Below are 24954 nucleotides of genomic sequence, written 5' to 3' on the forward strand. Positions count from 1 at the left end.
CCCCGTCCTTCCCCCCGCCTCCAACATCCGCCCGCAGCTGCCAGACGCGGCCGAAGCTCGCTAATTATCTCCTGACCTGTTCTGCGCAATTATGCCGAAAATGATGCCACCTAATTACCCTGACACGCCAGGACTGTGCCCTGCCAACGCCGATCGGAGCCAGGGACGGTACTGCCCGCCTCGGCTAGGGTCCCTCACTGTCACCCCGGTGTCCCTCACGGTCACCCGGTGTCCCACGCTGTCACCCCGGTCCCCACATGGCCACGGTGGGGCTCCGCACTGGTTGTCACCGTGGGACTCACACTGTCACCCACACTGGTTGTCACCATGGGACTCACACTGTCACCCCAGCGAATCCCCGCTGTCACCCCGCGGTCCCACATGGTCACTCCGGTGCCCCGTACGGCCACTACAGGATCTCCCCCGGGTGGGAGCAATGTGGGAGAAGGAAGGGGCGGGCCGGGCTGTGCCGTGTCCTCCCGCGGCCCCGGCAGGGAGCGAGGTCACCGGTGCGGGGCCGGAGTAGGGTCGAGAGCCGGCCCGGAGCACCTTCGCACAGCCGCCTCGTTAGCGCAGTAGGTAGCGCGTCAGTCTCATAATCTGAAGGTCGTGAGTTCGATCCTCACACGGGGCAAAGGCGGGCAGCTGTTTTGCTCCGGCCGCCTTCCCACGCTTTTAGCGGCGACAGACCCGCCCGGCACTGCTCGGACCCCTCGGCGCGTCGCGACCGTCGTGATTTACGAAGTTGTAGTTCCAGTTCCGTCTGTTCGGCTGGCGGGTTTATGGGAGTAACTTCCGCGTTTGTTCTACCTTTTGTCAGAGGGTTTCCAGCTACTGAGTCGTCTGCGAGCCCGTACGGGGATTTGGGGATGGGGCAGTGGGTCCTACGGGGGACTGTGGGCGGCACCGGGGCAGCCGGAGGGAAACATCCCGGTTTATGCACATTTACAGCTTTGACTGTTTTACAAACCATATGTTTGGCACCCAAGGTGCCGGCCAAGAACTCTGAAGGTTTATTTTTTCCCTTTAAATATAGAAATAATCGCATGTAAACTCCAAGACAATAATCAGAAAAGGATAATTTTTCTTATGTACCCCCTCTGCCTCCCAGAGATGATCCTCGCCTGTTGCATGTTTATCCTTTGAAAAGGAACAATGCCTCTTCCCCGCAGGGCTGCGATGAGATTTCCACGAATCCTGGTCACTGCTAACGTGACTGTTTCTAGTTCCAGACTCAGAGGATGCTAAGGCAAGGAAAACCAAGTACCTCTGTGCATTTAGGTCTTCATGTAATTTAAAGAGAATCAGGAAGACTGTTCCCAGCCCCAAGTGACAAGGATCTGCTGGTATCACACGTATCATCACAAGTCTGCCCTCTGCCCGGTGCTTCAGCCCCCACAGGGCACCATGGGCAGTCCTGCTCTGACACTGCTGCCCCAAAGAGCATCAGTAAAACCCCAGGAGAAGCAGAACAAATCAGGATCCCAGTCCTCTTATTTGTACAGGGCCAAGTCTACTCAGCACTGTGTGTAGCAATTATGAATTATTCACTTTATTTTACTTTGCCTCATTCTTTTTTACTGTAACACTACATGATGTTCTCTTCTTGGGTCAAAACCATTAGCTGTCAGTACCTCTAGCAGTATGAAGAGCAATGTATTTATTGAGATCCTCTCTCCCCTTCTTTCTCATGAAATGAACCTGCTCGTATGTTTAACAATCACATACATCTCCAGCAGCAGAGGCTCCATACCCTCTCAGCCTTGGTTTCAGTGTTTGGCTCTCACTGGAAATGATTTTTTTCTCTAATTGCAAATTTCCCTGCTGCAACTTGTAGAATCCACTTACACATCACTGACAAAACCACATTTTAACAGTAGTTTGTCTTCAAGTCATGGCAGGCACCTGAAAAAAGTATATAAATACTGCACGGGCAATAGCCTAGTGGTAAAAACTGAGTTTATTTATTATTTAAGTAAAAAATAACAAGAAGGTTACAAACAAAACACATATTTTCTATCTAGCATTTATATAAAAAAATATCTCCAAAGGCTGTTATAATAAACAGTCTATGACCCATCCTGAATCACACTATACATATTTAGCTTTTCACTGATTAATAATTTCAAAGTACAGCTGAGGTCCAGAGCAAAGCATGTCACGGTGTCCACGTTGTAGCTGGGAAATGAGCTGGAGGGTGTCTACTTTTAGCCTGTGAGATCAGCCTTTGTCTGAGCCGCCGGACTTCTGCCATCAGCTCTCGCTCCTGGCGTGCCAGTTCTCGTCTTCTGTCTAAAGACACTGAAGTGCAAGAAACTCGGACTTAGTATTGCAGGTAATGGTTTTCCACATACACTACAAATACCTATTGGAAAACAGGTATCTCTGGCACACAGTACCACTGTATGTGAGACAGCCCTCAGACCTGCAAAGAGCAAGTTCTTTGAAAGCAGCACCTGTTTTACTGACAGAAGGTGAGATGCTAATGGATGGCTACAGCATGTCCATGGACACATGTTCCCATTGCCTGCAGAGTTTTGTACATAAGGTGCATAGGATTTTAAATTGTGCTTTCACTGCCAGAGTTGCTAGGACAGCCCAGAAAAAATGATTACACTAATTCTTGACTATAACTCCCAGTAAGATTTTGATGAAAGACAGCTCTACATCTTCTCAACATTCCCAAATCATACATAAATATGAAGATAGGAAAAGCATAGCTAAAATGATCAGGTCAGAATGCGATTAAACTAAGCTGAGGTTTACTAGGACTATTCTCATAATGTGACACGCTTCAGACACTTCCTTTGTGTGCTGGTACCAAGGACTTTTTTTTCAGGTGTGAAACAGAACACAACAATAAACTGGTTTACTATCCACTAAACACCCACACAACTACTAATGACTCAATCACACAACGAGGTGTTCCAGTAATGCTTCTGAAACTAAACATGAAAGAAAACAGAGTCCTAACTTTGAAACTTACTGTGTGGTGATTGCACAAATGCAGATAAATCATTCAGACAGATGTTTCCAGACCTCAGCACCTGCTGAACTTCTCTCTCTGTACATCTGGCATTTAAATCACACGGTCTCTCTGTGGAATGGAGAGAAGGATTCTTTGTGAATTAAAACTGTGTAAGTTTCTAGTGAATTTTCCTAGCTTGAGGTGAAACAGTTTTTTTTTCAGGAAGCTCCAGGTAATGGCAAGTACAATTTGCTCAGAATTAGAAGTCAATGTTCCTACCCTATCAGTCAAGGCTATGCATTACTGCACTTCATTTTAATAAATTAGAGCTCTGTAATTTCATTAATTTCTTAAAATTCCCTTTAAGAAATTACAGCTCTCTAAGAAATTACATGTGCTGTTTCTTCCTATATAATTAATCTTCTGACAAATATGCCACTAAGATCATATGGAATATGGCCACTCATATTTGCAGTTTTAAGGAAACACCCATTTTCATAATGTGCATTTGGAAATTACTCCATACCAAAAACATTAGGTAAATAAGGGCAAAGGTTGAAAATGTTTGCCCAAAGCAATACTAATCACCTAACCTTAATACTAATCACTAATTTTTGTGAGCCTTGAAGACATGGAGGGGATAAGAGAAATATCTGCAAAAACACACAAATGCAGCATTTGGGAAAGATGTACTGGCCAGTTCTGAAAGCACATACATATGATTTTCTTCTGTGAACAAACACTTGGAAAAGTCACTTCTGGTATATCATCACAGGACAACCTTATTTGACAGAGGATTTCTAATGGATTGGCTTAAGTTGAGGTAAACCTGTGTCCCTACCAAAAATGCCACTTGTATAGCTGCATCTGATAGATATTGAACTGAGATTTCTTTCCAAGTCTGGCCTGATATATTGGTTTCATGAAAGAATACTGCCAAAAAGTACTTATGTAAAGGAGTTATGCTTAAGTTTATCCCTAATACTGGACACTTAGTTTGCGTTGAGTTGTTGAATGCTTCATGCCAACATCCACACAGAATTGCATTATCTATATGCTCACCAAAATAACCATCTTCCCTTTCCAGCTTTTCAGACAATTGTAATGCATCATTAATTTTGTCATCTAAGAACTGCTTTCTGTGCTCATCTGCTGCAGCAGCTGCCTTCTGCTCTTCCTCTAGTTGAGCTTCTTTCTGTATAATGTCTTCCCGCTGTGCAAGAGAGATATTAAATGTCTTCAACAGATGTGTTGCAAGGAAAAAACAACAAGTTAAACCATCTGGATTATTACAGATTACACTTCACCCTTAATTCAAAATAGATGTTACTAAGATGTGTGAATGTTTTATTTTGAAAAATGTCTCAATCAAACACCTGGAGAAAAGCAAAAGTCTTGGGTCAGAGAAAAAAAAAAGAGAGGAACTTACAGAAATAGGAATATACTTTCCCAAATCTAAAACATTCTCACCAATTTTCTGTAGTTCTTCCAGAAACTTCCAGTCAAAACAGGAAAGGAGATTCCTAACAAAATATTTCTCTAGTATCTTTCAGCTTTATGGCTCTACGTTATGGGCAAAAGACAGTTACCCAGTGTGCCAGGTCCACTTAGGAAAAAGAAATAATGCAAATACCTTTTTTTCTTCTGTCTCCCTCATGGCCTTCAGCAGTTCAGCTTCTCTCACCCTGTTGTCATGCAGGAGCCTGACTAGCTCCTCGTAGCACTTCTCACGGTCCTGGTCGTCGCGCCTCAGCCTCTGCAGCACCTGCAGCCTCCAGTCGGTGTCAATGCGCTTCTGCTCGGCTTTGGCTACGTTTCCTTCAGCCACCTGGTGAAACACCTTCCTTACCAGCAATCCACTTGTCTATTCCAGTTGCACAGCCCTACCTACAGACCAGGCAAGACAAACTGAGGTGTTCTCCAGTATCACTGTTGGATGTCCCTGCTGGGAGGCTGCTCCTGCAATGCCACTCATTTACAGGTGCAGCTGACATAAGACTGATACCTGAATGCCAATACTTTCACCCACATCCATCTGCTTCCAAAAATCCAATGCTGTTTACAAAAACTCAGGCCCATATGTTTTTTTCTAGACAAAATATAAATGCAGATGACAAGCATATGGGCAGTGGGATAGCTGCAACTATTTTTCCAACTGTGCAGTTACAAGTTCTGAGGTTGCAAATCTGAACAATTCCTAATGTCAAGCTACACACATTCATTACTGTGATCTACAAGACAGCTTCTACCACTGAATTTCCTGCTAAGTACTACCAACTGAAAGCTCGTTTGAGGCTTACTTTTGTTTTATTATGGTTACAAACAAAACATGTTCCTTAACAGGAGGATGACTTATTCTGAAAATCAATTTTGAGACTTACGTGCCTTCTAAGTGTTGAGAAGTGAAAAAAAAATTAATATTCTTGGCAGATCCAGGGAATTTCAGTATTATGTAGATGTTTGGACACTTCAGTCGTATTTTTGAAAACCTCAAAACTTGAAACATAGCATCCTAATGTATTAATAGAAGTATCTAGAAATTAGATTTCCTTAGAAAATATTTCTGTATTAACTTGAACTAGTTAACTGCAATCATAATACTATTAACTAGTACTACTTGTACTAGATAACATACTGGCTACCCCAAATACATGTTAAGATCCAGTAATCTTACTGTCTGAGCCTTCTGGTTTTCTTCTCTATCTATTTCCATCAATCTCTGAACACAGTGATCTTCCAGATCCACCTTTCTTTGATGGGCATCCACCTTTTCTTTCATTTCCTTCGTAACTGCCTCTTGATCTTTGATTAGATGCTGCCAAACACACAAACAAAAATTACTGTTGCTAAGCTACTAGTTCACATTTGTAATTCTGCCTCTTTAACATTTATTAAAATTTCATTAAACTAGTATATGAATATATCCACACATCTCATCCCACTACATATCATAACTGTCCAAGAAAATGATAGTTCCTGCTGTTTTATTAACTTGGAATTAAACTAACATCAGAGTCATGACAGTGGTCTCTCAGGTTGATATGGATGTAATTCCAGTCCTTGGATTACAGTGGAGCATAAAACCAGAATTCCAACTTAAATGAATTAGATTAATCATGAAAATATTCTCTACTTTTATGGCAAATTTTAGCCAAAACCTCAAAATGTTTCACAAATAATAATTGTGTTTCATGGTACTGGGACTTATAATAAACACATCTGCATCTTGAATGCAGAGATGATTTGCCAAAGTAGTACAAACCAGCAGCAGATCTAGAAATAGCATTTTAACTCTCACCATCTTTCTTCATGTTCACCAGGGCAAATCTACACAATTTTCCGGAGAAGAAATAACCTCTTCCTAGGCCTGTGGGAATCTATTGAGCAGCTGAGGCAAAGTAAAGATACACAACCTTCTAAGCTGGAATAAGCCCCTCACTGATGGCAGCAAAACAGTTCAGGGCATGGCAGGGAAAGCCTGTCTGCACAGATTCTTGTGGGCAGATATATATCCTCAGTTAGTTAAATATCTGCTACCTTTCTAGACTAAAGAGGATGATCATTGTAGAATTAGTTCCCCTAAAGAGCTGACTTTACATGTACTGGAATACAAATGAGCTTAGCCTGGTTTGTGTTATGTAGCCACAATACAACTGGCTGTGTATTTAATAAATAGATGCTAACAGAAATTTACCCCAGTTATGCTCAGCATGTCTTATAAAAAGTATATGGCCAAAGTCTTTAAAAAACCACATACAAGCAGACACATGTTTCAAAATAAGGGTTAGATAGGTGAGTGTCCACTTCATTCCATTGGATCTACACACGTGCACAATGGGCACATGTAGCTGTGATTTCTAAACATTTAACTTACTATTTCTAACCAAAACAAACATTTCTAAAGCCTTCCATTGGCATCCTTCCTTTTCAGTAATTTATAATAATTATTTATAATAATTAACTCATATTTAACTTTAAACAGTATTACTGATTAAAGCCCTTTATTATTTACTAGCGATCTCTGAATTATAAGTCAGTCATTTCAGAAAGGAACTGCACATTCCCAACAAGCCATCCTTTCCTTTTTGCTTAATGATGTTGTTGGCAACTAGACAGTTTTTCATCAACTACATCAATCTGCTGTACTGTTCTCTCCAGAAAATGTAGATATATCTGGATATCACAGATGAAAAGGTGGGAGTTTCTGGGATGAGGAACATTGTTATAGACTTATTTCTTATTTACCGGTTCCTTACTTCCCTCAAGCAGCTGAGCACACAGCTAAATCCTGCAGCAACCAAATGATATCTCTGCACAGGGTAAGAATAAAACAGAGAGGATACGAGTATTTTCACCCAAAAAAAGAGATAATAGTGAGTTCTGCTAACGCTTTTATCAACAGAGGGTTTATTCTAAAATAAAAGTATGAAAGAGGAAAAGGAAAAAAAAGGCCTCCTTTTTCCTGACAAAGTCTGGTTGAATGAACATAATTGAATCCAAGAACTTTAAAGGAAGAACCATTAAACATGTGTATAGCTCCCTAACAATTACCTGCTCAAAAAGCTGTCTTTGTGATTCAAGTTCCATCCGTCGTACTTCTACGTCCTGAACAGCAGCAGCTGTTTCCTGCTCTCTCATGGATGCCTTGAGAAGAGAAACACATAAAAATTTAGTAAAGAAATTCTTCTCCCTTAAAAAAAAAATTGTCAAGAATGTGCAAACCCCCAAGCTACACCCTCTCCTAAGTTCTAGTTAACCTTCTACCTTCATACCATGAACAGAAAATATTGCACATCAAAAGCTCAGGGCAAGGTGGAGAAGAGGCATAGAAAGAGTTTTGCATGCAGCCAAGCTTGTTAGGGAAATGTCAGGCTTGAACTAGTGCTGATAACCTGCCAGATGCAGCTCTGAGTCGAATAAGGAGTCTCTGAACCCAGAAGGCTGGGGAGGACAGCAGAGAGGTGGGCAAGTGGCCACTTGGCAGAACCTGTGCTGAGCTGGAGCTAACGAGTCTTACAGCACCCTGACTGAGGGAACAAGCACACACTGTGCACTGTGCTCTGCAGAGTGTGGTGCTGAGACACAGGGAACAGCCCTGCAAAGGCTCAATTTGTGCCCACGAGGTTCAAAAGCTTCCATTCTCAGCATTGCATGCCACGGTCCCCGAGCTGGTAACATGGAAACAGAGCCAGGCCTGGCCAGAGGCCACTGCGGAGCCTCCCAGTCAATGGCAGAGTTAATTTGCAATCTGGACATACAGCCCACAGACAGCTGAGAATTCACCAGCCATTTAAGGAACTCGTTACATTTTTCAAAACTGCCAATAATCAGACGAATCTGACTTTTCTGAGGAATTTTCCCAGTTAAAGCAAGCCAGTAGAACATACTAAGTGCCAAAAACCCCCTGTAAAATTATGCATTTACCACTTAAAGCAGTCCATCTCTTGCTAAATACACCCCTGGCCTCACAAATCACAGTACATCAACTACAATTTTAGTTATGCATTTTTTCCTTATTTATTTTCACTATTAAACCTTCTAGAAAAGAACTGCTTTAGCAATGCTCAACCTTTCTTGCAATTTCATCATCAAGACGTTTCAGTTCCATTTGAAGCTGATCTTGCTGGTAGTTCAGAAAACGCCTTCTTGAAGCATCTAGAAGTTGTAGTTCCTTTACTTTCAGATCTCTTTTAATAGCAGCGAGTCTTCAAAGCCAAAACAAACAGAAACAAGGGAACTTGTATACATAAAAGGTCAGTACCAAAGAGCACAAACTTACAGTGCAGTTAGCCATTAGTTACTGTGAACTCATCTCTAACTTATAAAGTTTAGGACAGTTGCTTTCAGTAACTTTTCTGGTTTTCATTTATGAGACAAAATTAAATTCACAGGCACACAAACACTGTTTAATGGCAATGTCCCCAGTTAAGCTTTCAAGTCCTGGGACCTGTTTCTGTTCCACTTTAATAAGCACTAGTTTAGTATTGCAACAATCCAAAACTGGAAACCGCTCCTTAGAATAACTTCAGTGTCCTGGTACCTCTTGCTGCACAAAAATAGTCCTAAGTTTATTTGGTAAATATCAAACTCTTTCAAGGAACTAAACCATAAACTGAAGAATATTTTGCAAATAAATTTTGCAAAAAAAAAGCTCACTGCTTTTTTAAAAAAAAACCTGTGTGGTTACAGAGGTTTAAGAGATGTGCTCCCAAAGGTGATGGTTAAGGACAGGGTTTAGCAGTGGACTTGACAGCCCTGGGTTAATGGTGGGACTCAATAATCTTAATGGTAATTTCCAACCTAACTGATTCTACAATTACTATTAGTTGATTTAAGAAACTATGGAGATGTTGACATTCTCTTAAACCTTAACAACTGCAAAAACATACAAACTAACAGTTCAGCTTCATTACTGTCACAACTGTTTGCTCATCAACTGATACATAAAACAGTCTTTTTTCTAGATCCACTAGAAATACAAGACTGGATACAGTCACTGATACTATAGCAACTCTCATATTTGCAGTGTGGGTTAGTGCAAGTCTGAAGTCTCAGTGTGCAAACACACAGTAATTGACTGCTTAAAAGTACTCCCAATCCAAAGAGACCAGACAAAAGGCTGGGAGCCAAGAAAAAAATATGAAGTGACTTGACCTCTAATCTGCTGTATTCCCTCAAGCAAGGCAGTAATACAACCCAGATCACTTAATTTTCACACCAAAATATGACCTGCCAGACCACAGTTATCCCACATCACAATTTATACAAATTAGTGGTTATTTCTCCTTTTCTTGTGGTTAAAAATGTAATAGCAGGATGCAATAGCCAGACCCCTAACGCTTCTTATATTACAGTACCTCTGCCTCTGTTCTGCCAACTTCTCTTCTTCTTCCAGCAGCATTTTCCGCCTCTGTTCTTCAGCTTCTTGAAGTAATTTCTGCTTTTGATACCAGGCTTCATCTTCTGCTTTCTGTTCCTCTGCTTTGGCTTCTGATTCATGTGCTAATTGTCTAAATGGAAGGAGGTCACATGTTAATAACTCAAGCCAATTATCAAGAAATTACTTGATTAGTTAGAAATTAATGACTGTATTAGCAAAGAACTGCTGAAATGAGACAATATGATAAAGTACATGAGGAAGAGTTACAATACTGACTGTTAGAGACAAATAGGGCATGGCAGGGCAGGTATTTTCTTCTTCACGTTCTTAACAAAAACCAGTTTCTAAAGGTGCCTTGGCATCATGGCACCCACTGATTTCAACAGCAAGCTAAGAACTCCCAGTCCTTCAAAAGTTGGACCCCACAAAGTCAACAAAGGTTTAGGCTCTGACTATGAGATTCCAAGTTGGTCACTTGTGGCCCAATATTTTTTGCGAATTAGCAAACATTTTTTATTTAAGATAAAACTGATGATTTGACTTCAAAACGTGTCAAACCAAATAATACTGAACCTTTAGCAACTATTTAAAGTCATCTTCCTGAATCTTCTTTCTTGTCTCTCTTCTCAAGCATATGCATCACAAAAGACAAAGGCAATTGTGTCCACCTGTCCCTCCCCGTCTGAGACTGTCGTCAACTTTCCCAGTAATACCTCTCTTTTAAGTATTCCATTTCATCCCGTCTGATCCGCTCCCGTTCCCGAGCTTGATAATCCACAATGAACTTGGGATATTTATTGAATATAGGGTACTGTCCTTTTGTAAGTGGTATAAAGTCCTCAAGCATACGCTGTGGATGGATGTCTAGTGGTGTAGCCTCCATAAGGCGATAGGCTTCCTTAATCACAGCTGTGATCTCCAGGTTGTTACGATGATGAAAGAAATACTGTAAGAGACATGCTTCCATTTACATTCTACAAAAGATTATGCACTTTTATGTATTTTTACATAAATATATATTTATTTTTATTACACCTCTTTGGGAATAATTAGGTAAGTTAGCAAGATCTATATTTCAACAGTTAATCTACAAAGGGTTTATTTAGTTATCCCTACCAATTCATAAAATATTACCAGTTCAAATGACTTGAACCAAACCTCTTTTGAGTTGTGAAAGTATGCTCTGGTTCTTTTCCTTCTCTTCAAATGGCTGTTGTGTAAGGGATCTGGAAAGTTAAGTGTCAATTTGGAGTGTTCCACTGCCCAAACAGACACTCCCACCACTGGATGAACCTCCCTTGACTTTTGGTGTTCAATCATGAAGATTGGAAGTTTCTCTTCTTGCAGGACTATTCTTCCCATCAAAGACCTTATTTACCAAGAAAATATCTAAATTGGTCATTACTAAACACGGCAATAATGTTATCTCTTCAACGTCAGTCAAATTGACTCTAAAAGCACACTTTAGAGGTGGAACCCTTTATTTGCCTTCAGAAATGTTTACATAAGAAAAAAACTCCTTCCCCCATGTAAGGCTAAACATAAGGAAACATTTTCATTTAGCTTCAGAGAACATTCAATAATACTGCCTAATTTTGCAAATCTGAAAACAGGATTATGAAGCAACATAACAGAACGATTGTGTATTGTCTCCAGAGGCAGAAGTCCACATTAGATCCCCAAAAAAAGAGGTAGAATTATTTTGTGGTTGATGAACTATTGAAATTTACAAAATGGCTTTTAGTGGCATTAGAAAGCTTCTGAAAGCTTTTAAAGTTCTCCTTGCATGAAATGCAGGAAATTGCTCAATGTTTTACTCATTTACTGTATATTTGTCAAGTACCAGATAACTTTGTTCAGAAACATGTATTAATATATTAATGTGGAAATGAAACACCTCCTTCTAACCTCTCTAACAACAGATACAATGTTTTATACATCTCCTGCATGACTGACTTGAATATAAAGACGTTTACCTCAAAATCTGCTGCTTGATTACACTGAAGCAAAGGAGCTCTGGAACATATAATATAGGCAACAACAATCATTAGAAAGTATGAAGGATGGTTGGAGAAGATATTGTCAAAGACTTTCAGCCATTCTTCTCTTGTTAGAACCTCTGATAACAGTGTTTCTAGGAGAGGCCAAGCATAAACCTAAATTATTTAGGAAAAAAGATAAAATAATCCATTAGTACAATTTTACCATCCCTTTAAAAGACATAATATGATTTTTCTTGCCCTATACCAAGAATCTATTGATTTTTGAAAGAAACAGGAAATAAACCAGACCATTCGAAGACAAGTTTCATCACCAACTACAAATATTCAGAGTAAATATGGGGTGATTACAAATATGTTTCTTATTTAACAGGATGTCTAAATGTTCTGTTTAAATTTGTGAAGCTAAAATCATCCCTAATGATAAACAGGAATTACAAAATTAATTCATCACACTTATGTTCACTTAAAAACAAGGTACATTTATAATTTTATGAGTAGATTTTCAAGCAATGTGGACTTGAAAGCAAAGAACTTCTAAGAACTACAGTAGCATGTGCATGATATTTATGATCACAGACAAGAAAGAACAGCAGGAAACCAATGATATATTCTTTACACTCCCATATCATTCACTGTTATTTAATGAAAACTTCCCCAAAATAGAACTACATCAAAATAAGAAACTAGTGCTCTAGTATTCACTGCAGAACATTTTTGTATACAAAAGTTGGCTAGAATATTACCTGTGAAGTCACATTGTATTTTATTAAATGCTGGAGTAGTTCTTTGTCATGATGTGCCAAAACATTTTCCATCATACTAAGGACATTAACTGGAGGATTGGGAAAATATTCAAACCAGTGCTGGCAAAAATTAACTGAAAAGAGAATAAAAAGCCCAACACAATCCGCTGTAATCCAGAGTGACAGACTCATGACAACATTCAAGTTTGTTTACAACAGCCATGAATTTAAGAGGTAGTTTCAGGCAGCAAAGGCTGTTTAAGATACTCACATCTCTTTCCTAGCATCTATTCCTAAACCATTCCCACAGTACACTGCTCCTCCACTGCACTGGCATGAGTTTTTGTGTCAGCACACTGTGAATCAGACTGAAGAACTAGTAAGGCTCAAATATAAAATGAAAAACTGTGTGCTGTGGGACTGAGGCATCAGGGGCAGACAGCAATACTTAAACCAGTATTTCTGTCTCATGAAACTACAGCCTGGATCAAGTAATTTTTAACGTACTAAGAATAATTTCTGTAAACTTGGATACTTGTCCACTAACAGCATGTGTTTGCAAAGTGGGTACGTATGCTTGGCAGCACGTATCTTCTGCACACTTAGCAGCAGCTGCAACAATTAATTTAAGCGTAAAGCACTTTAATTTAGAATGTTTCTTCAGAAGACAGCCACAGCCAGTGTTCAGACAAACGTCTAGTTTTGAGTTGCCACATGCTTAGGACAACTAAACACAATAAAACCTTGAAAGAGATCATTCCCTTTTGACTGGCAGCGGGTGAGGGGGTAGGTGGGTGTGACTACTTTTCCCACGTCTAAGAGACCTAATTATTATGATATAATTATGCTAGATACACTTGGTTTTGCTGATTAGACTTTACAAATACTATTAAAACTGCTAAGTTTTTGCTAGATACACTGCAAAAGGAAGTCTAATATTTGAGGTTTTTGTTTTAGGCACACAGTTGCTACATATTAATTAGAAGAGAGCCTGATGACCTCTTAGGAAATACCTCATTCATTTCAGCAGGAAATGCTCTTTTGCATTGGAAAGCTTAACCATGTTGCAGCACATTTGAGTTTTTAAAATCATTGCTTACCTACTACTGTTGCAACAACTTCAAAGCAGATCAGCGGGTTGTTCTGGAATAATTTTACAAATGGGAATGCCAGCAAAGGAATATAAGGTGTCTCAGCAAAGATAGCAGACCAGTGAGCTAGAGCTGATAAGGTCCTGTGCACAAGGGCAAACAGGGTGTAGAAAATCAATATAAAACCAGACAAAAATATAATATGTATTTTAGAACCACAACATAGAAAGATTGTGAACTTCAAGACAGATGCAGGATTGTATGAGTTATCAACACAAAATTACAAAAGGGTAGTACTATTTCATTTTAGAATTTTCCTTACAGTTGATTCCAGCTCAGTGGATACATTTCAGATCGCTATATGAAAATAAAAATCTATAATATTTAAATAAATACAAATATATATTTTACCTCTGTAGAACTCTCAGCAGTTTTCTGCTTTTGATGGGGTACTTATTGTGAATATTCACAAAGGCACTGTGGGTTCCCTTATCTATTAAGCTACTGAATGCCAGGTGGTTTTCAGGAAGTTGTAATAAGGAACGCCAAACAAACATCCTGCAATTAAAATGCAGCCTTAGTCAAGCAACTTCTCTTTCATAGGCCAGTAAATACAAGCAATTTTATTTTGTGCAAGCATGACCTTGCACACAAAAAAAATACCTGTACTTTGCTGGATATTCTCCAAATCCTTTCAATAAGGCCCGCAGACGCTTCTTGTTTAATCCACCCGGCAATTCATTCTACAAAATAGGGGATCAACAATAAATGTAATGATTTGCTCTCTTTTGCACTCTGATCAATGATAGTAGTGAAATATTGAAGTTCCTGACATAATATTTAAAAAAATTAAATGTCTATTGCTATTTGTTACATAGTCCTAGGTATTTCAACAACAAAGAAAAGATAATTCAAAACATCATTTATTGTCTCGTGAACTCAAGGAACAGCTGCCATTGCTTTCAGTGAGAAGCAGATCAGACCCTAACTGACTAAAGCATGTACATTTAAATGATGGATATAGCAAACCATAAAGAACACTGACATAAGGAATAGATCATATGGTGACACGTTGCAGGAGGATATATACACACAGATATGTGTATGTATATATGTGTGTACATAGGAGACACAAGATAAAGACAGAGAGAGAAAACAGCACAGTGATGACAGAAGGGAAATAAATTTAACAGTAATTCATCTTCTAAATAATAAATAAAAATGAAATTATTTTAGGCAGACATTTTAAAGGTGCCAGTTTGCTAGCAGGGAAGCAGATCAGATCTAGCAAATATCCAAATGTGTCACAAGTTGCTTGAACAACCTCAGAGGCACCCCAAGATGACTGGAGGCATCTCTGGCTGTGTCACATACTATAGGAGTATAGGAGGGCTAAAGAGAGAGAGAAAATGGTACTAAACTCTGCTTAAACATCCAAGTGCATCATTGCCTGAACTTATTCTTTAAAATAAATGGCAATGAAATTTAAATGCTGCAGATGGGAGAACAAAATATTTGCAACTTCTTCCTACCTCTTTATTTTCAAGGGATGCGTTTCCTTGCAGTTTTAGCAATCTGGTTTGAATTTTGCTTCCTCTAGATTTCCAAGACCCCTCTGACCTTCCTGGAGTTACTTTCATTATGAGTTTATTTGTCTCTGATGTGGACTTGGACCCATCTTGTACAACTTTGAACATGGATGGTGGAGGCTAATATTAAGTACAAATACCTTGGTTAAAATCTTGTAACACAGATTACATAACACTATAATTTGTTGTTTATTTTACATGCCACATTTCTGTGTTTGATGGCCATAGGAAGAAGAATAGAAACACATTTCTACCACAGATATATATGGATTGCATACCTCTGAAAAAGAATGTCAGTGAATAAAAACTGCTTTACCTATAAGAAGGTTTATATAACTTCCAAACCAACTCAATCATGTTACTTCCTTGCTTAGCAAACACTAAAATATAATTGGAATAGTATAGATGTGTATCATGTACTGTTAAGGTTATTACTTTAGTGTGTTTCTCAGTGTCATTAAAATACTTTGCATTTCTATAGCACCAGTTAAAAAGAATACAGAAGACCTTTACAAACTTTAATTAGTCTTCAGTGTCAGGCAGGCATTAATTAATTCAATGCTGGAGATTGGGAAAGCAAGTAACAAAGTGGATCTCCCAGTTCATGTCAAACCGTCAGCAAAAGTGCAAATGGAATGCGTGTGACATCTTTACACATCCTTCCTCAGCTCCAACTCCATCATTACCCAGAGCTGGTTACTGTTTACTTCAAAGACATGGTGATTAAAGATACGTGGAATTCTGGATTTAGAAACCTAACTCCCATTAATAAATTACTTTAATGAAATAAGAACTGGTATTTAGAATGTTTCTTATGTAGGAAAGATTAGGGGTATGGTTGTGCCATAAATCATGGATGCTGGTATCCAATAACACAGTAAGAAGAACAAAATCACCAGTAATAAAAATACCATTCATGCCCACACTTTAAGAGAGCATTACTTGCTAAACATTTCCTATTGGAAATGGAACAGAAGCAGCACAATTATGCTGCTTCCATCTCCCCCCAAACATCACTCTGCAAAGAACTGATGCATGCAAATTGCTGTAGAAAGAAATACCATCTCTCCCTTGTTCCAACACCAAAACCACAGTGATATATATACACCTTAAAAACATCAAATTACCTGGCAGACTGGAGGAACTATGAAGGAAACTCTACAAACCACTTTTTCTAAACTTGTATTGTTAAATATGGCACTCCAACATGTATCTGCAAACTACTGCTGGTACAAAAGATATGTAGACAAATATTAACTTCAAGGGGATTTACTGCTGTTTTAAGAAATGTAAAACACTCTACCTTATTTCCTTCTTGAGTTAAAGCTTGGACACTGTATAAGTTAAGGCTTCCATTTTCCATTACTGATGCAATATACCGTCCATTGGGACTAATTGCTGCTGTACTAATTCCTTCTTCAGGACTCCCAATATCAAAAAGGAGTTTGCATGTTTCTATATTGATAAACCTCATAATATTATCTTGACTTAACACTCCAAGGACCTGTAAGTTAAAAGGATTCCTCAATTAATACTGTCAGTGTAAATCAAAGTGGAATACTCCATCCAGCAATGAGATTCCATTAAGCTAAAAGAGCAATTGAGCAAAGAGTGAGCACAGTCACTTTTCTTTTGTTTGGTGCAGGCCCATATCCCCAGTGTCCCCCCCCAGAGCCCTCAAGGTATAGGTCTTGAATCAACTAAGCCAATATTCCTGTCTTAAGCTTTGTAAAAAAACTGACCTGATTGGAGCCCCCATCAAAACTGTCAGGGAGGAATTCCAGGTGACGGACAGCTCGCACTTTCTCAGGCATCTGGATTATTTTTATCAACCGCTTTGATTCCAAACACCATAAGTGAAGATGATTTGATTTTCCACCAGCTACAAAGGTCCGGCCATCTCTGGATCACAGATGAGGTAAAGTTTCCATCAGCATACTATAATTTACATTAGTGTTAGCTAAAGAGAGAGATGGTACATTTTGTTCTAAGCCCTCAAGTCACTTTTGAATCTGCCATTATTTTGTCATATTCTCCCAAAAGAACAAAACACCTACTAAACAATAACATTTGCTAAGGTAAAGGATAATTTAAACCTTATTTTAATGGTCATTAAAAATCAACTTTATTTGTTTCAACTGCTATTGGACTATAATAAACACTGCTATTGATCATTGTTGAAAGTACCAGTTACAGCAGACTTCAAAAGCTTATCTTATTATATAGTTCAATAGTTCCATAAATTATTACAAATCAAGGAGAACCTGTTTAAAACTACAATTTTTGTAGTCTGCTTTAGAATGTTTAAAATAGCAATTTACCTGGTAACTGCAAACACCTTATAAAGTAATACAGAACCTTCTACAGGAGATGGCAACTGGTATTTACAGTGAAGAGTATCAAATTCCCATGCAAAAACAGAATTATCTTTGAAACAGCTGAGAATGGTGTTACTCAATGGAAGAAAAAAAACCTGGAAGAATATGGAAAAGAAAAAAAAAATGGAATGTTGTCAAAGAAGTACACTCTAAACTGAACCAAAGTTCATGGTAAAATAAAACATGGCAGGAAATCATGACTGTGTGGCTGTTGCTGTAACTGTGCAAGGCTTGGATCCCACAGGCAGCTGGCCCTGTCCCCTGGGACAGCCTAGAGATGGGTGGGCCTGCTCTCCCTTGCATTGGTTCACAACTTGTCATATCCTTTGCTAAACCAGTTTAAGTCGCCAAAATGACACAAATTTTATCTGTGTTATTTTTATTACTGTTAAAACTGTGTTGTGGAGGCTTCTGGTGGGTGCTACAGAGAACACAATATAAGTAGTGGGAACATAAACGCAGGAGCAGGAGGGGATGGGAGACATGAGCCAGAACTGGTCAGTGAACAACTGCTTCCTGCATCTTCTACAAACTAAAAAGCATTCAAACAGTACCAAGAGCCTGCAAATGCACTCTCTGAAGCATTCATCTCTAGATTTAAACTCCTTAGTTTTGCATACAACTATTTAAAATATTGTAGAATGTTTAGCAATGTATTCTCCAACTATGAAATGCAGATTTTACTGTGAGGATGAATAAAGATAGAACAAAACAGTCTGTAAATATATATATTTTTGCAACTATTCTGAACATGTTTATTGTTTATATGTAACCTGTTTCCAAAAGAAAAAAAATTGGATTATTTACATTTTTGGATGTCATCAAATACATTCTTACTTAATGATAAATTATTGGTTTAGATCAGAGGTTCTATTTTGGCAGCAGCTCATGCAGCTTCAGCAAATTCCCAGTATCTATAATCTTGAACATGAAACTGAAAATGTCTTCTGGTATCTGAACACTGAGGGACTACCTGAAGTACTCACTGGCTGAGATTAACAGTCAGTGCGACAAAGTTCAGAGTTTTGGACTGAATGGTCTCTTAGGGCCTTGAAAATCTGTAAATCTGGATAAGTGGGATGGGATTCATCTTAGTGACTGGAAGTTGGATGTTCAAGCCAAATTAATCACTTGACAGTGAGCAAAAATTACCTGTAGGGAAAGAGCTGCCTCACCTACCACAGTCACTTATCTTCAGACAGACTGAGCTGTCTGTCCTCCTTCAGGGACCCTGAAGAAGACCAGACAATGAAATGAGAGAAGATGTCTATCATGGAGATGGATGAAGTTTAAATTTTGGCAAACTGGACTACTGAACAGCTCCTAATTTTCTGCTTTCTCGTAGAAAAATATGCCAGGATGGTCACAAGCAGCTGTTGAATAAGCAGTGATGCTTTGGAAATGGCCACTATAGATGTGTTGTTTTCCTGCTCCTTTGTTTCACCTGCTGTCCATACACTGTGCAGCTCAGTCTCTCTTTTTAAATTAGCTTTGCCCCACACCAGCTTAACAGAAGGCATATGATAGACTGCAGCTGGGCTTAAGTAAAGAGGCACCAAAAAGCACATGAGATTGATGACTCTACTCCACAGGCTCAGACAGTGAGCAAGAATCCAGCTTTAGACACTGAGTGTCAGGGCTGCAGTCTAATAATAAATCTAATCTTCAATAAAGCACTTACTTATCTGTATGTCTTAAATCATGGCATGGGAATAAGTATCATTATTCTAAAGACAGGAAAATGAAATCCAGACTATTTGCATAATGTCCTATCAGAAATGGCAGCACCAAAAAAAAAAAAAAAAAAGCAGGCTCTTGATTCCCAAATATAATTTATTAATTCAACCCTTGTTTGGCTTTAACAGTTGTTTCCATACTGTAACATCCCGATCCTACCAAATTCCAAGAGCCATTTATCAATAAGAAATCCCTACACATGGCTTACACAAAGAAAGATACTGAGCAGTAGAAAGATCTTGTCCACTAAAGAAATGCAGCCATCTTTGGAGGGGAGATATTATAACTATTTTAGCAACATGCACTATACAACAGTTTCAGTATAACAAACAAACAAAGATGTATGGATCATTTTTTATGGTAATTGCTAGGTGACTGTTTTAAGCTGTCAGAATTTCTGCCTGACCTAGAACAGAGTGAAGGCACTCAAATGAATAGCCTTGTTCTCTGCAAAATCAGCATGGCTTTTTAGTGACCAGCCTGACGAGAAGTTTGGTTTGAAGTGGTGTTTGTCAGAGTATTCACTGCAGGGCAGCACGTGTGCAAGCCATGCCCAGGCTCTGTGTCAGGGCTTTCCAGGCTCTGTGTCAGGGCTTTCCGTAGTACTTATGCCACAGTGTGACATTTGGTGGCGCAGGCAGACCTGTTTAAAACAGTGCAACTCTAAGGAAGACCTATTTAAACCACTCCCTGACATAAACATGTCATCCCTGTCATCCCATGCTGTCCCAGTATAAGTGTCTGTGCAGCAAACAGAAACAAAGAAACCACTGGGCTGAAAAGCAGCAATTTCTTTTTGCTGAGTTCCTTTTCAGCCCTGTTTATTCCTACATTCAGTTCTTAGTGTGCAGACAGAATAGCAGCTTTGGAATAAGCAGCTGAATGGGGCAGGTGGTGGTGACTGTTGGACCATTATGACACCAAAACTGCTTTTAACAACACCCTTAAATCTCACTATCATTCAGATTGGAATCAATCTATGGAGGTCCTCTGAGCCCACCACAGGTCAAAGCAAGGTCAATCTAAACCATGGCTCCAACTTCCAGGTTAAAGTGGATAGTCAAGGTCATATCCAACCAAGTTTTGAGTATCTCTAAAGATGGAGGTTCCTTAAAAGTTCCCAGCAGATCTCTGCAACTATTGAGTCAGTATTTCAGTGGGCGGGGTGATGTGTTAGGATGACAGTTAAGATGATATGCCCAAAGAAGATACAAAAGATTCAGCTGTATTTGAAATATTTACAAATGTGATTTTACTATGTGGTGTTACACCTACTGAGGTGTGCTTGTTCACCTTTTAGCAACTGCTCTTTACTCACCTTCTGTATACCCACAGACTGATGAACATTCAGCTTTCTTATTCTTTGAAAGGTGTCCAAGTCCCACAGTTGTGCTGTATCAGTGGAAGTAGTGATAGCATACCTGCCTGAGCCATGCACAGAGATGGAAGACACTGATGAATCATGGCCTCTCATCCAACTAACTAACTCCTTGGTTTCTGCAGAAGTTGTTGAAAAAAAAATGGAAAGGATATGAAAGTAATTCAAAGTGAAAGAACTACTACCTTAGTTGTATTGCCAACATTATGCAGTGGAATAGACTTATAAACATTACTAGTATATAACCATTTACCATCACAGCCCAATAAACAAGAAATAAAGGTATCAGTCTTCACATAGCTATTACACCTTAGAGAGGCATAACCTTCTCCACACCTCCAACTAACAGATTTTATAAATTATGCTCAGTTATACACAGAAAGCCAACTTGCACAGACTTGTTTAATTTAGCCTAAAAATCAATCTTCAAAAGCCATGAACAATGTGATCAGGTAAGTTCAGCATGCCTCAGAGAATATCTGATGTGAACACCCACAGTAATCTCTAGAAATTGAGACTGAATGTTCTAGTCAGAATTCTCCACTTGTTTTTACTTGTGGATGGAGTCTGTGAATGATTATGCAGCTATTTACAGGTGCAAGGAAGAAAGGTTTAATGGCAACTGGCTATGACTACAGAAAGGTACAGTCAGAAAACAACACTTCATGAATTCCTTTAGGATCCAAAACATTTTTATACTGTGCACTGCATACTAAGGAAACAGCTCCTCTGACTACATTGTCTCCCACTTGTGACTGCATGACCACTAATCTTCCCTCAGCAACCAAACTGCACTTGTGGCAAATACAGTTTACACTGGGTGGTTTGCCTGACAGCCCATGGGGTTGTTCCAGCTGACCTGCTGCTGTGGCATCAAACATGGGAAATGGCTATAGAGCAGCTCATAAAGACTAACAGTCAAACTTTCTGCTGTGCTTACAGACAATTGAGTGCTTAAAGCTATCATCACCTGAGGGGTGACATGGGATTAGACAGCACGGCTTCTAAAGAAGGGGATGGAGCCCACCAAGTAGTATCTAATACACCTCTAAGGATAGTTCACTCAATACTGACTTATGTGAATACCATTTATATTTTAAAACATTACTGAGTACGACTTGATATCTGGAAACAGCACCATATAAACATTCAGTACTTTCTGGAATAATTAATATTGCTCTAAGTGCATCCAAACATCTAAGTTTGGTCTTGGTGTAGTTGAAAGGAAGAGAAAAACTGCAGAGGATTTCAGACCTTAATTCTGATTCTTCCTCTCTTTTGAGGAACACTGTGTTACATTAAAATCTTCACAGATAAAGCAGTCTCAAATCCTCAAATTGCAGATGAGTGATTCCTACAGCTTTTTAAAAAGATTAAAATCCAGATTGAGAGACACCACAACTGCACTTTTTGATAAAGATCAATTTAAGAAGAATGAATTGTCAATGCCTTTCACCATTTAACTTCTAATCAAGACAGAGACACACAGTTGGCCTGTGAAGTTAATTTTTAACATTGCTTTTGAACAAGGATAGAGAACTACTTGAATACTCAAAAGTATTGACAGTTCTTTTATTCTATATTGTCACTTTGTTCAAATACTTTACTGTAAATATAATTAAGAACTGGTTCAGTTGCTAAACTAACATACTGTCAACTGACTTTGACTTTATTATAATAGAGCACCTCATTCTAAGCAACATATACAGAACTGCTTAAAAAAAAGGTAACATATATAACTGTGATCTGTGCTGGACTTCAGTTAAACAGATGCCTGGGTGACTTAGTGGGAACAAGGAACTTTGGCAAAGCAAAGGGTTGATTTAGGTTCATTTACCCACAGAACTATAATCCCCATGGGCCTAAACTTTTCTTTTTTGGACAGATGGCATGAAATACACAGTATGATTTCCATAAAAAAAACTGTCCAAGAATTCAAGATCAAAACTAAAATTATATAGGTTTTTATACCAATCCCTCAAATTTCTCCTTACCTGTATCAAAGCACTTAACAGAATAATCTGCCAAAGCCACCAGGAACTCTGTCTTTCTGTGAAGATTAAATGCCAAAGCAGTGCAAGCCTGCATCGTTCGCTGGACAAGGTTGAACCTATTTAAAAATACACATTCTCACTGTGTTAGGAAACTTTGGTTCATAGTGAAGCAACACTTGAAGTGAAGTAATAACTTAATCAGTTTCAATATATATTTAACCGAGAAAAAAAATAAATCAACTCTAAAGGAGTAAGTAAATCATATCTAATTACAATAAATCTAAAAATCAGTCCTAATATTTTAAAACTCAGTAGTGAAAAGCTGAAAAGACTGGTTGATGTATTTCTGCAAATAAAAACCCACTAGTTTATTGCAATTCATGGCTCATTCATTGATCCGTACTGACCAAAGAATAACTCCTTGGGGTAGTACTTAAGTTCTATGAAATTGCTGTTCTGCTTAGTTACAAGCCTCTGCTCTTTTTGAGCAGCTAAACTAATGAAATAATATTTAGGGAGGCTACATGAGACACTGGCTTGTAGTTTCAACTCTGAGCAAACTACTATCTATTTCCACATTCACGGGAAAATGAGGGTTAAGACCTGACCTATGGGATCCTGTCCAGGCATGTTCCACACCCCTGAAGGTTATGGATGTCTCAGACAATTAAAATGACTTGACAGAAATATTCTTACCTGTTTCCATTCAAGTCAAACAGATATATATTCCCCTGGCGGTCCCCAGCGAGGAGAGAATCTCCAGAACCATCAAAAGCCACATTCAGAAAACGTATTGTCTTTGAATGGTACCCTTGGACACTATGGATTATGTTCACTATAAGTCTGTGAAGAAAGCAAGCAAAACAACTGTGCTTAGAATAATTTTATTATTATGTATTTCTCCAAGACCTAGGATTAAAATGCTTCTAAGTGAAAAACCTTCAATAAAACCACATATTTTTAATATAAAAAATACACTACAAAGGAAGTGATTCACTGTGTTGGAAGGTAAGTAGGAGGCATATAAAGCAGATGGGGAAAATCCACCATTCACAATCCTCTTATGTGGCTCCTGGTTGCCTGATTTTCATTATTAATGAATAACACTAACATATATCCTGATGTATCATCTACCAGTGCATCTGAAAGCCCAGTTCAGCTCTCAGCAAGGAACTTGGCTCGTCATTACCAATGCAAAGAAATATGCTGGAAAACAGAGCTGTGCATTACTGCAAGAAACCACTTTCATTAGATGTGGGGGTACATCAGTTCTAATATCACTTCTTTCCACAGTCTCCAAAAGCATTGAGTTTGTTCAGCCTGGAAAAGAGAAGGCTCTGGGATGACCTAATTGTGGCTTTCCAGTAACTGAAGGGAACCTACAAGAAACATGGAGGGACTTTTTACAAGGACATGTAGTGACAGGACAAGGGGAAACAGCTTCAAAGTGAAAGAGAATAGGTTTAGATTACATACTAGGAAAAAATTCTTTACTGTGAGGGTGGTGAGACAGTGGAACAGGTTGCCCAGAGAAGCTGTGGATGCCCAATCCCTGGAAGTGTTCGAGGCCAGGTTGGATGGGGTTCTGAGCAACCTGGTCTAGTGGGACATATCCCTGCCCATGGCAGGTGGCTCGGACAAGATGACCTTTAAGGTCCCTTCCAACTCAAACCATTCTATGATTTTATGAAGAAAGCCATATTTATCACTATTCATCTGAGATATTACTGAACAAAAGTTTCTGTTTTTTCACTTCTATCCTTGCACTGTGCTGTCCCTTAAAACAGAGCCAGATGCAGAAATGAAACCCATGTGCAGAATAAGCTGCAAGAGCAAGGATTTTCCAGGAACCAGGACAGTAAGATTTGGGAGATCTGCTACTCCTGGATTTATTAAACTTACTAAGCAAACAATTTATTTTCTATCATCACTTAGATATAAATTCAGAGTCAAACTAAACATCTAAAACTTTGCAGGACATTGGCAGGCTGACTAAAGACTGCAGAGCACTGGCTGGATGCTGTGACTGTGGCTATGTAAGATGCTGTCACCTCTCTAAGACACAGAATATGCCACCCAGCATGCACATGCAGCTGTGGAGGTATGATACAAAGTCTGAGTGAACACCAGAAGAAGGGCCATACAGCCATGGTACAAACTAGAGACAAAACTAATTGCACCTCACTGTTAAAC

The 24954-nt window shown here is 39.0% G+C and overlaps 1 protein-coding gene and 1 non-coding gene across 4 annotated transcripts; one reads left to right on the forward strand and one right to left on the reverse strand.

Annotated features, from left to right (window-relative positions):
• Positions 1–561: 561 nt before the first annotated feature.
• On the forward strand, positions 562–634 carry TRNAM-CAU. The gene has a single exon. It is a non-coding gene; the product is annotated as a tRNA-Met (tRNA).
• A 1338-nt stretch (positions 635–1972) lies between these two features.
• On the reverse strand, positions 1973–23604 carry TBC1D31 (TBC1 domain family member 31). Of its 3 annotated transcripts, XM_018077153.3 has the most exons (21): positions 23458–23604; positions 22762–22877; positions 20708–20886; positions 17596–17747; positions 17017–17176; positions 16578–16778; positions 15218–15394; positions 14349–14428; positions 14097–14243; positions 13695–13828; positions 12595–12728; positions 11825–12004; positions 10562–10794; positions 9826–9978; positions 8538–8673; positions 7520–7612; positions 5643–5783; positions 4602–4796; positions 4031–4181; positions 2987–3097; positions 1973–2301 (listed from the first exon to the last, which is right to left on the reverse strand). In XM_018077153.3, exons 2-21 carry the CDS (start codon positions 22853–22855, stop codon positions 2159–2161), a joined length of 2994 nt encoding a protein of 997 aa, XP_017932642.3. In that variant the 5' UTR covers positions 22856–22877; positions 23458–23604; the 3' UTR covers positions 1973–2158. The 3 variants fall into 3 exon arrangements, with proteins under 3 accessions (XP_017932642.3, XP_025751227.2, XP_017932647.3); XM_025895442.2 differs by lacking the exon at positions 5643–5783; XM_018077158.3 differs by lacking the exons at positions 17596–17747; positions 22762–22877; positions 23458–23604 and having other exon boundaries at positions 20708–20856.
• Positions 23605–24954: the final 1350 nt, after the last annotated feature.

Source organism: Manacus vitellinus, unplaced genomic scaffold (genome assembly GCF_001715985.3).
Source record: "Manacus vitellinus isolate BGI_N305 unplaced genomic scaffold, ASM171598v3 scaffold_1_pilon, whole genome shotgun sequence".
In the NCBI taxonomy this organism is placed as follows: domain Eukaryota; kingdom Metazoa; phylum Chordata; class Aves; order Passeriformes; family Pipridae; genus Manacus; species Manacus vitellinus.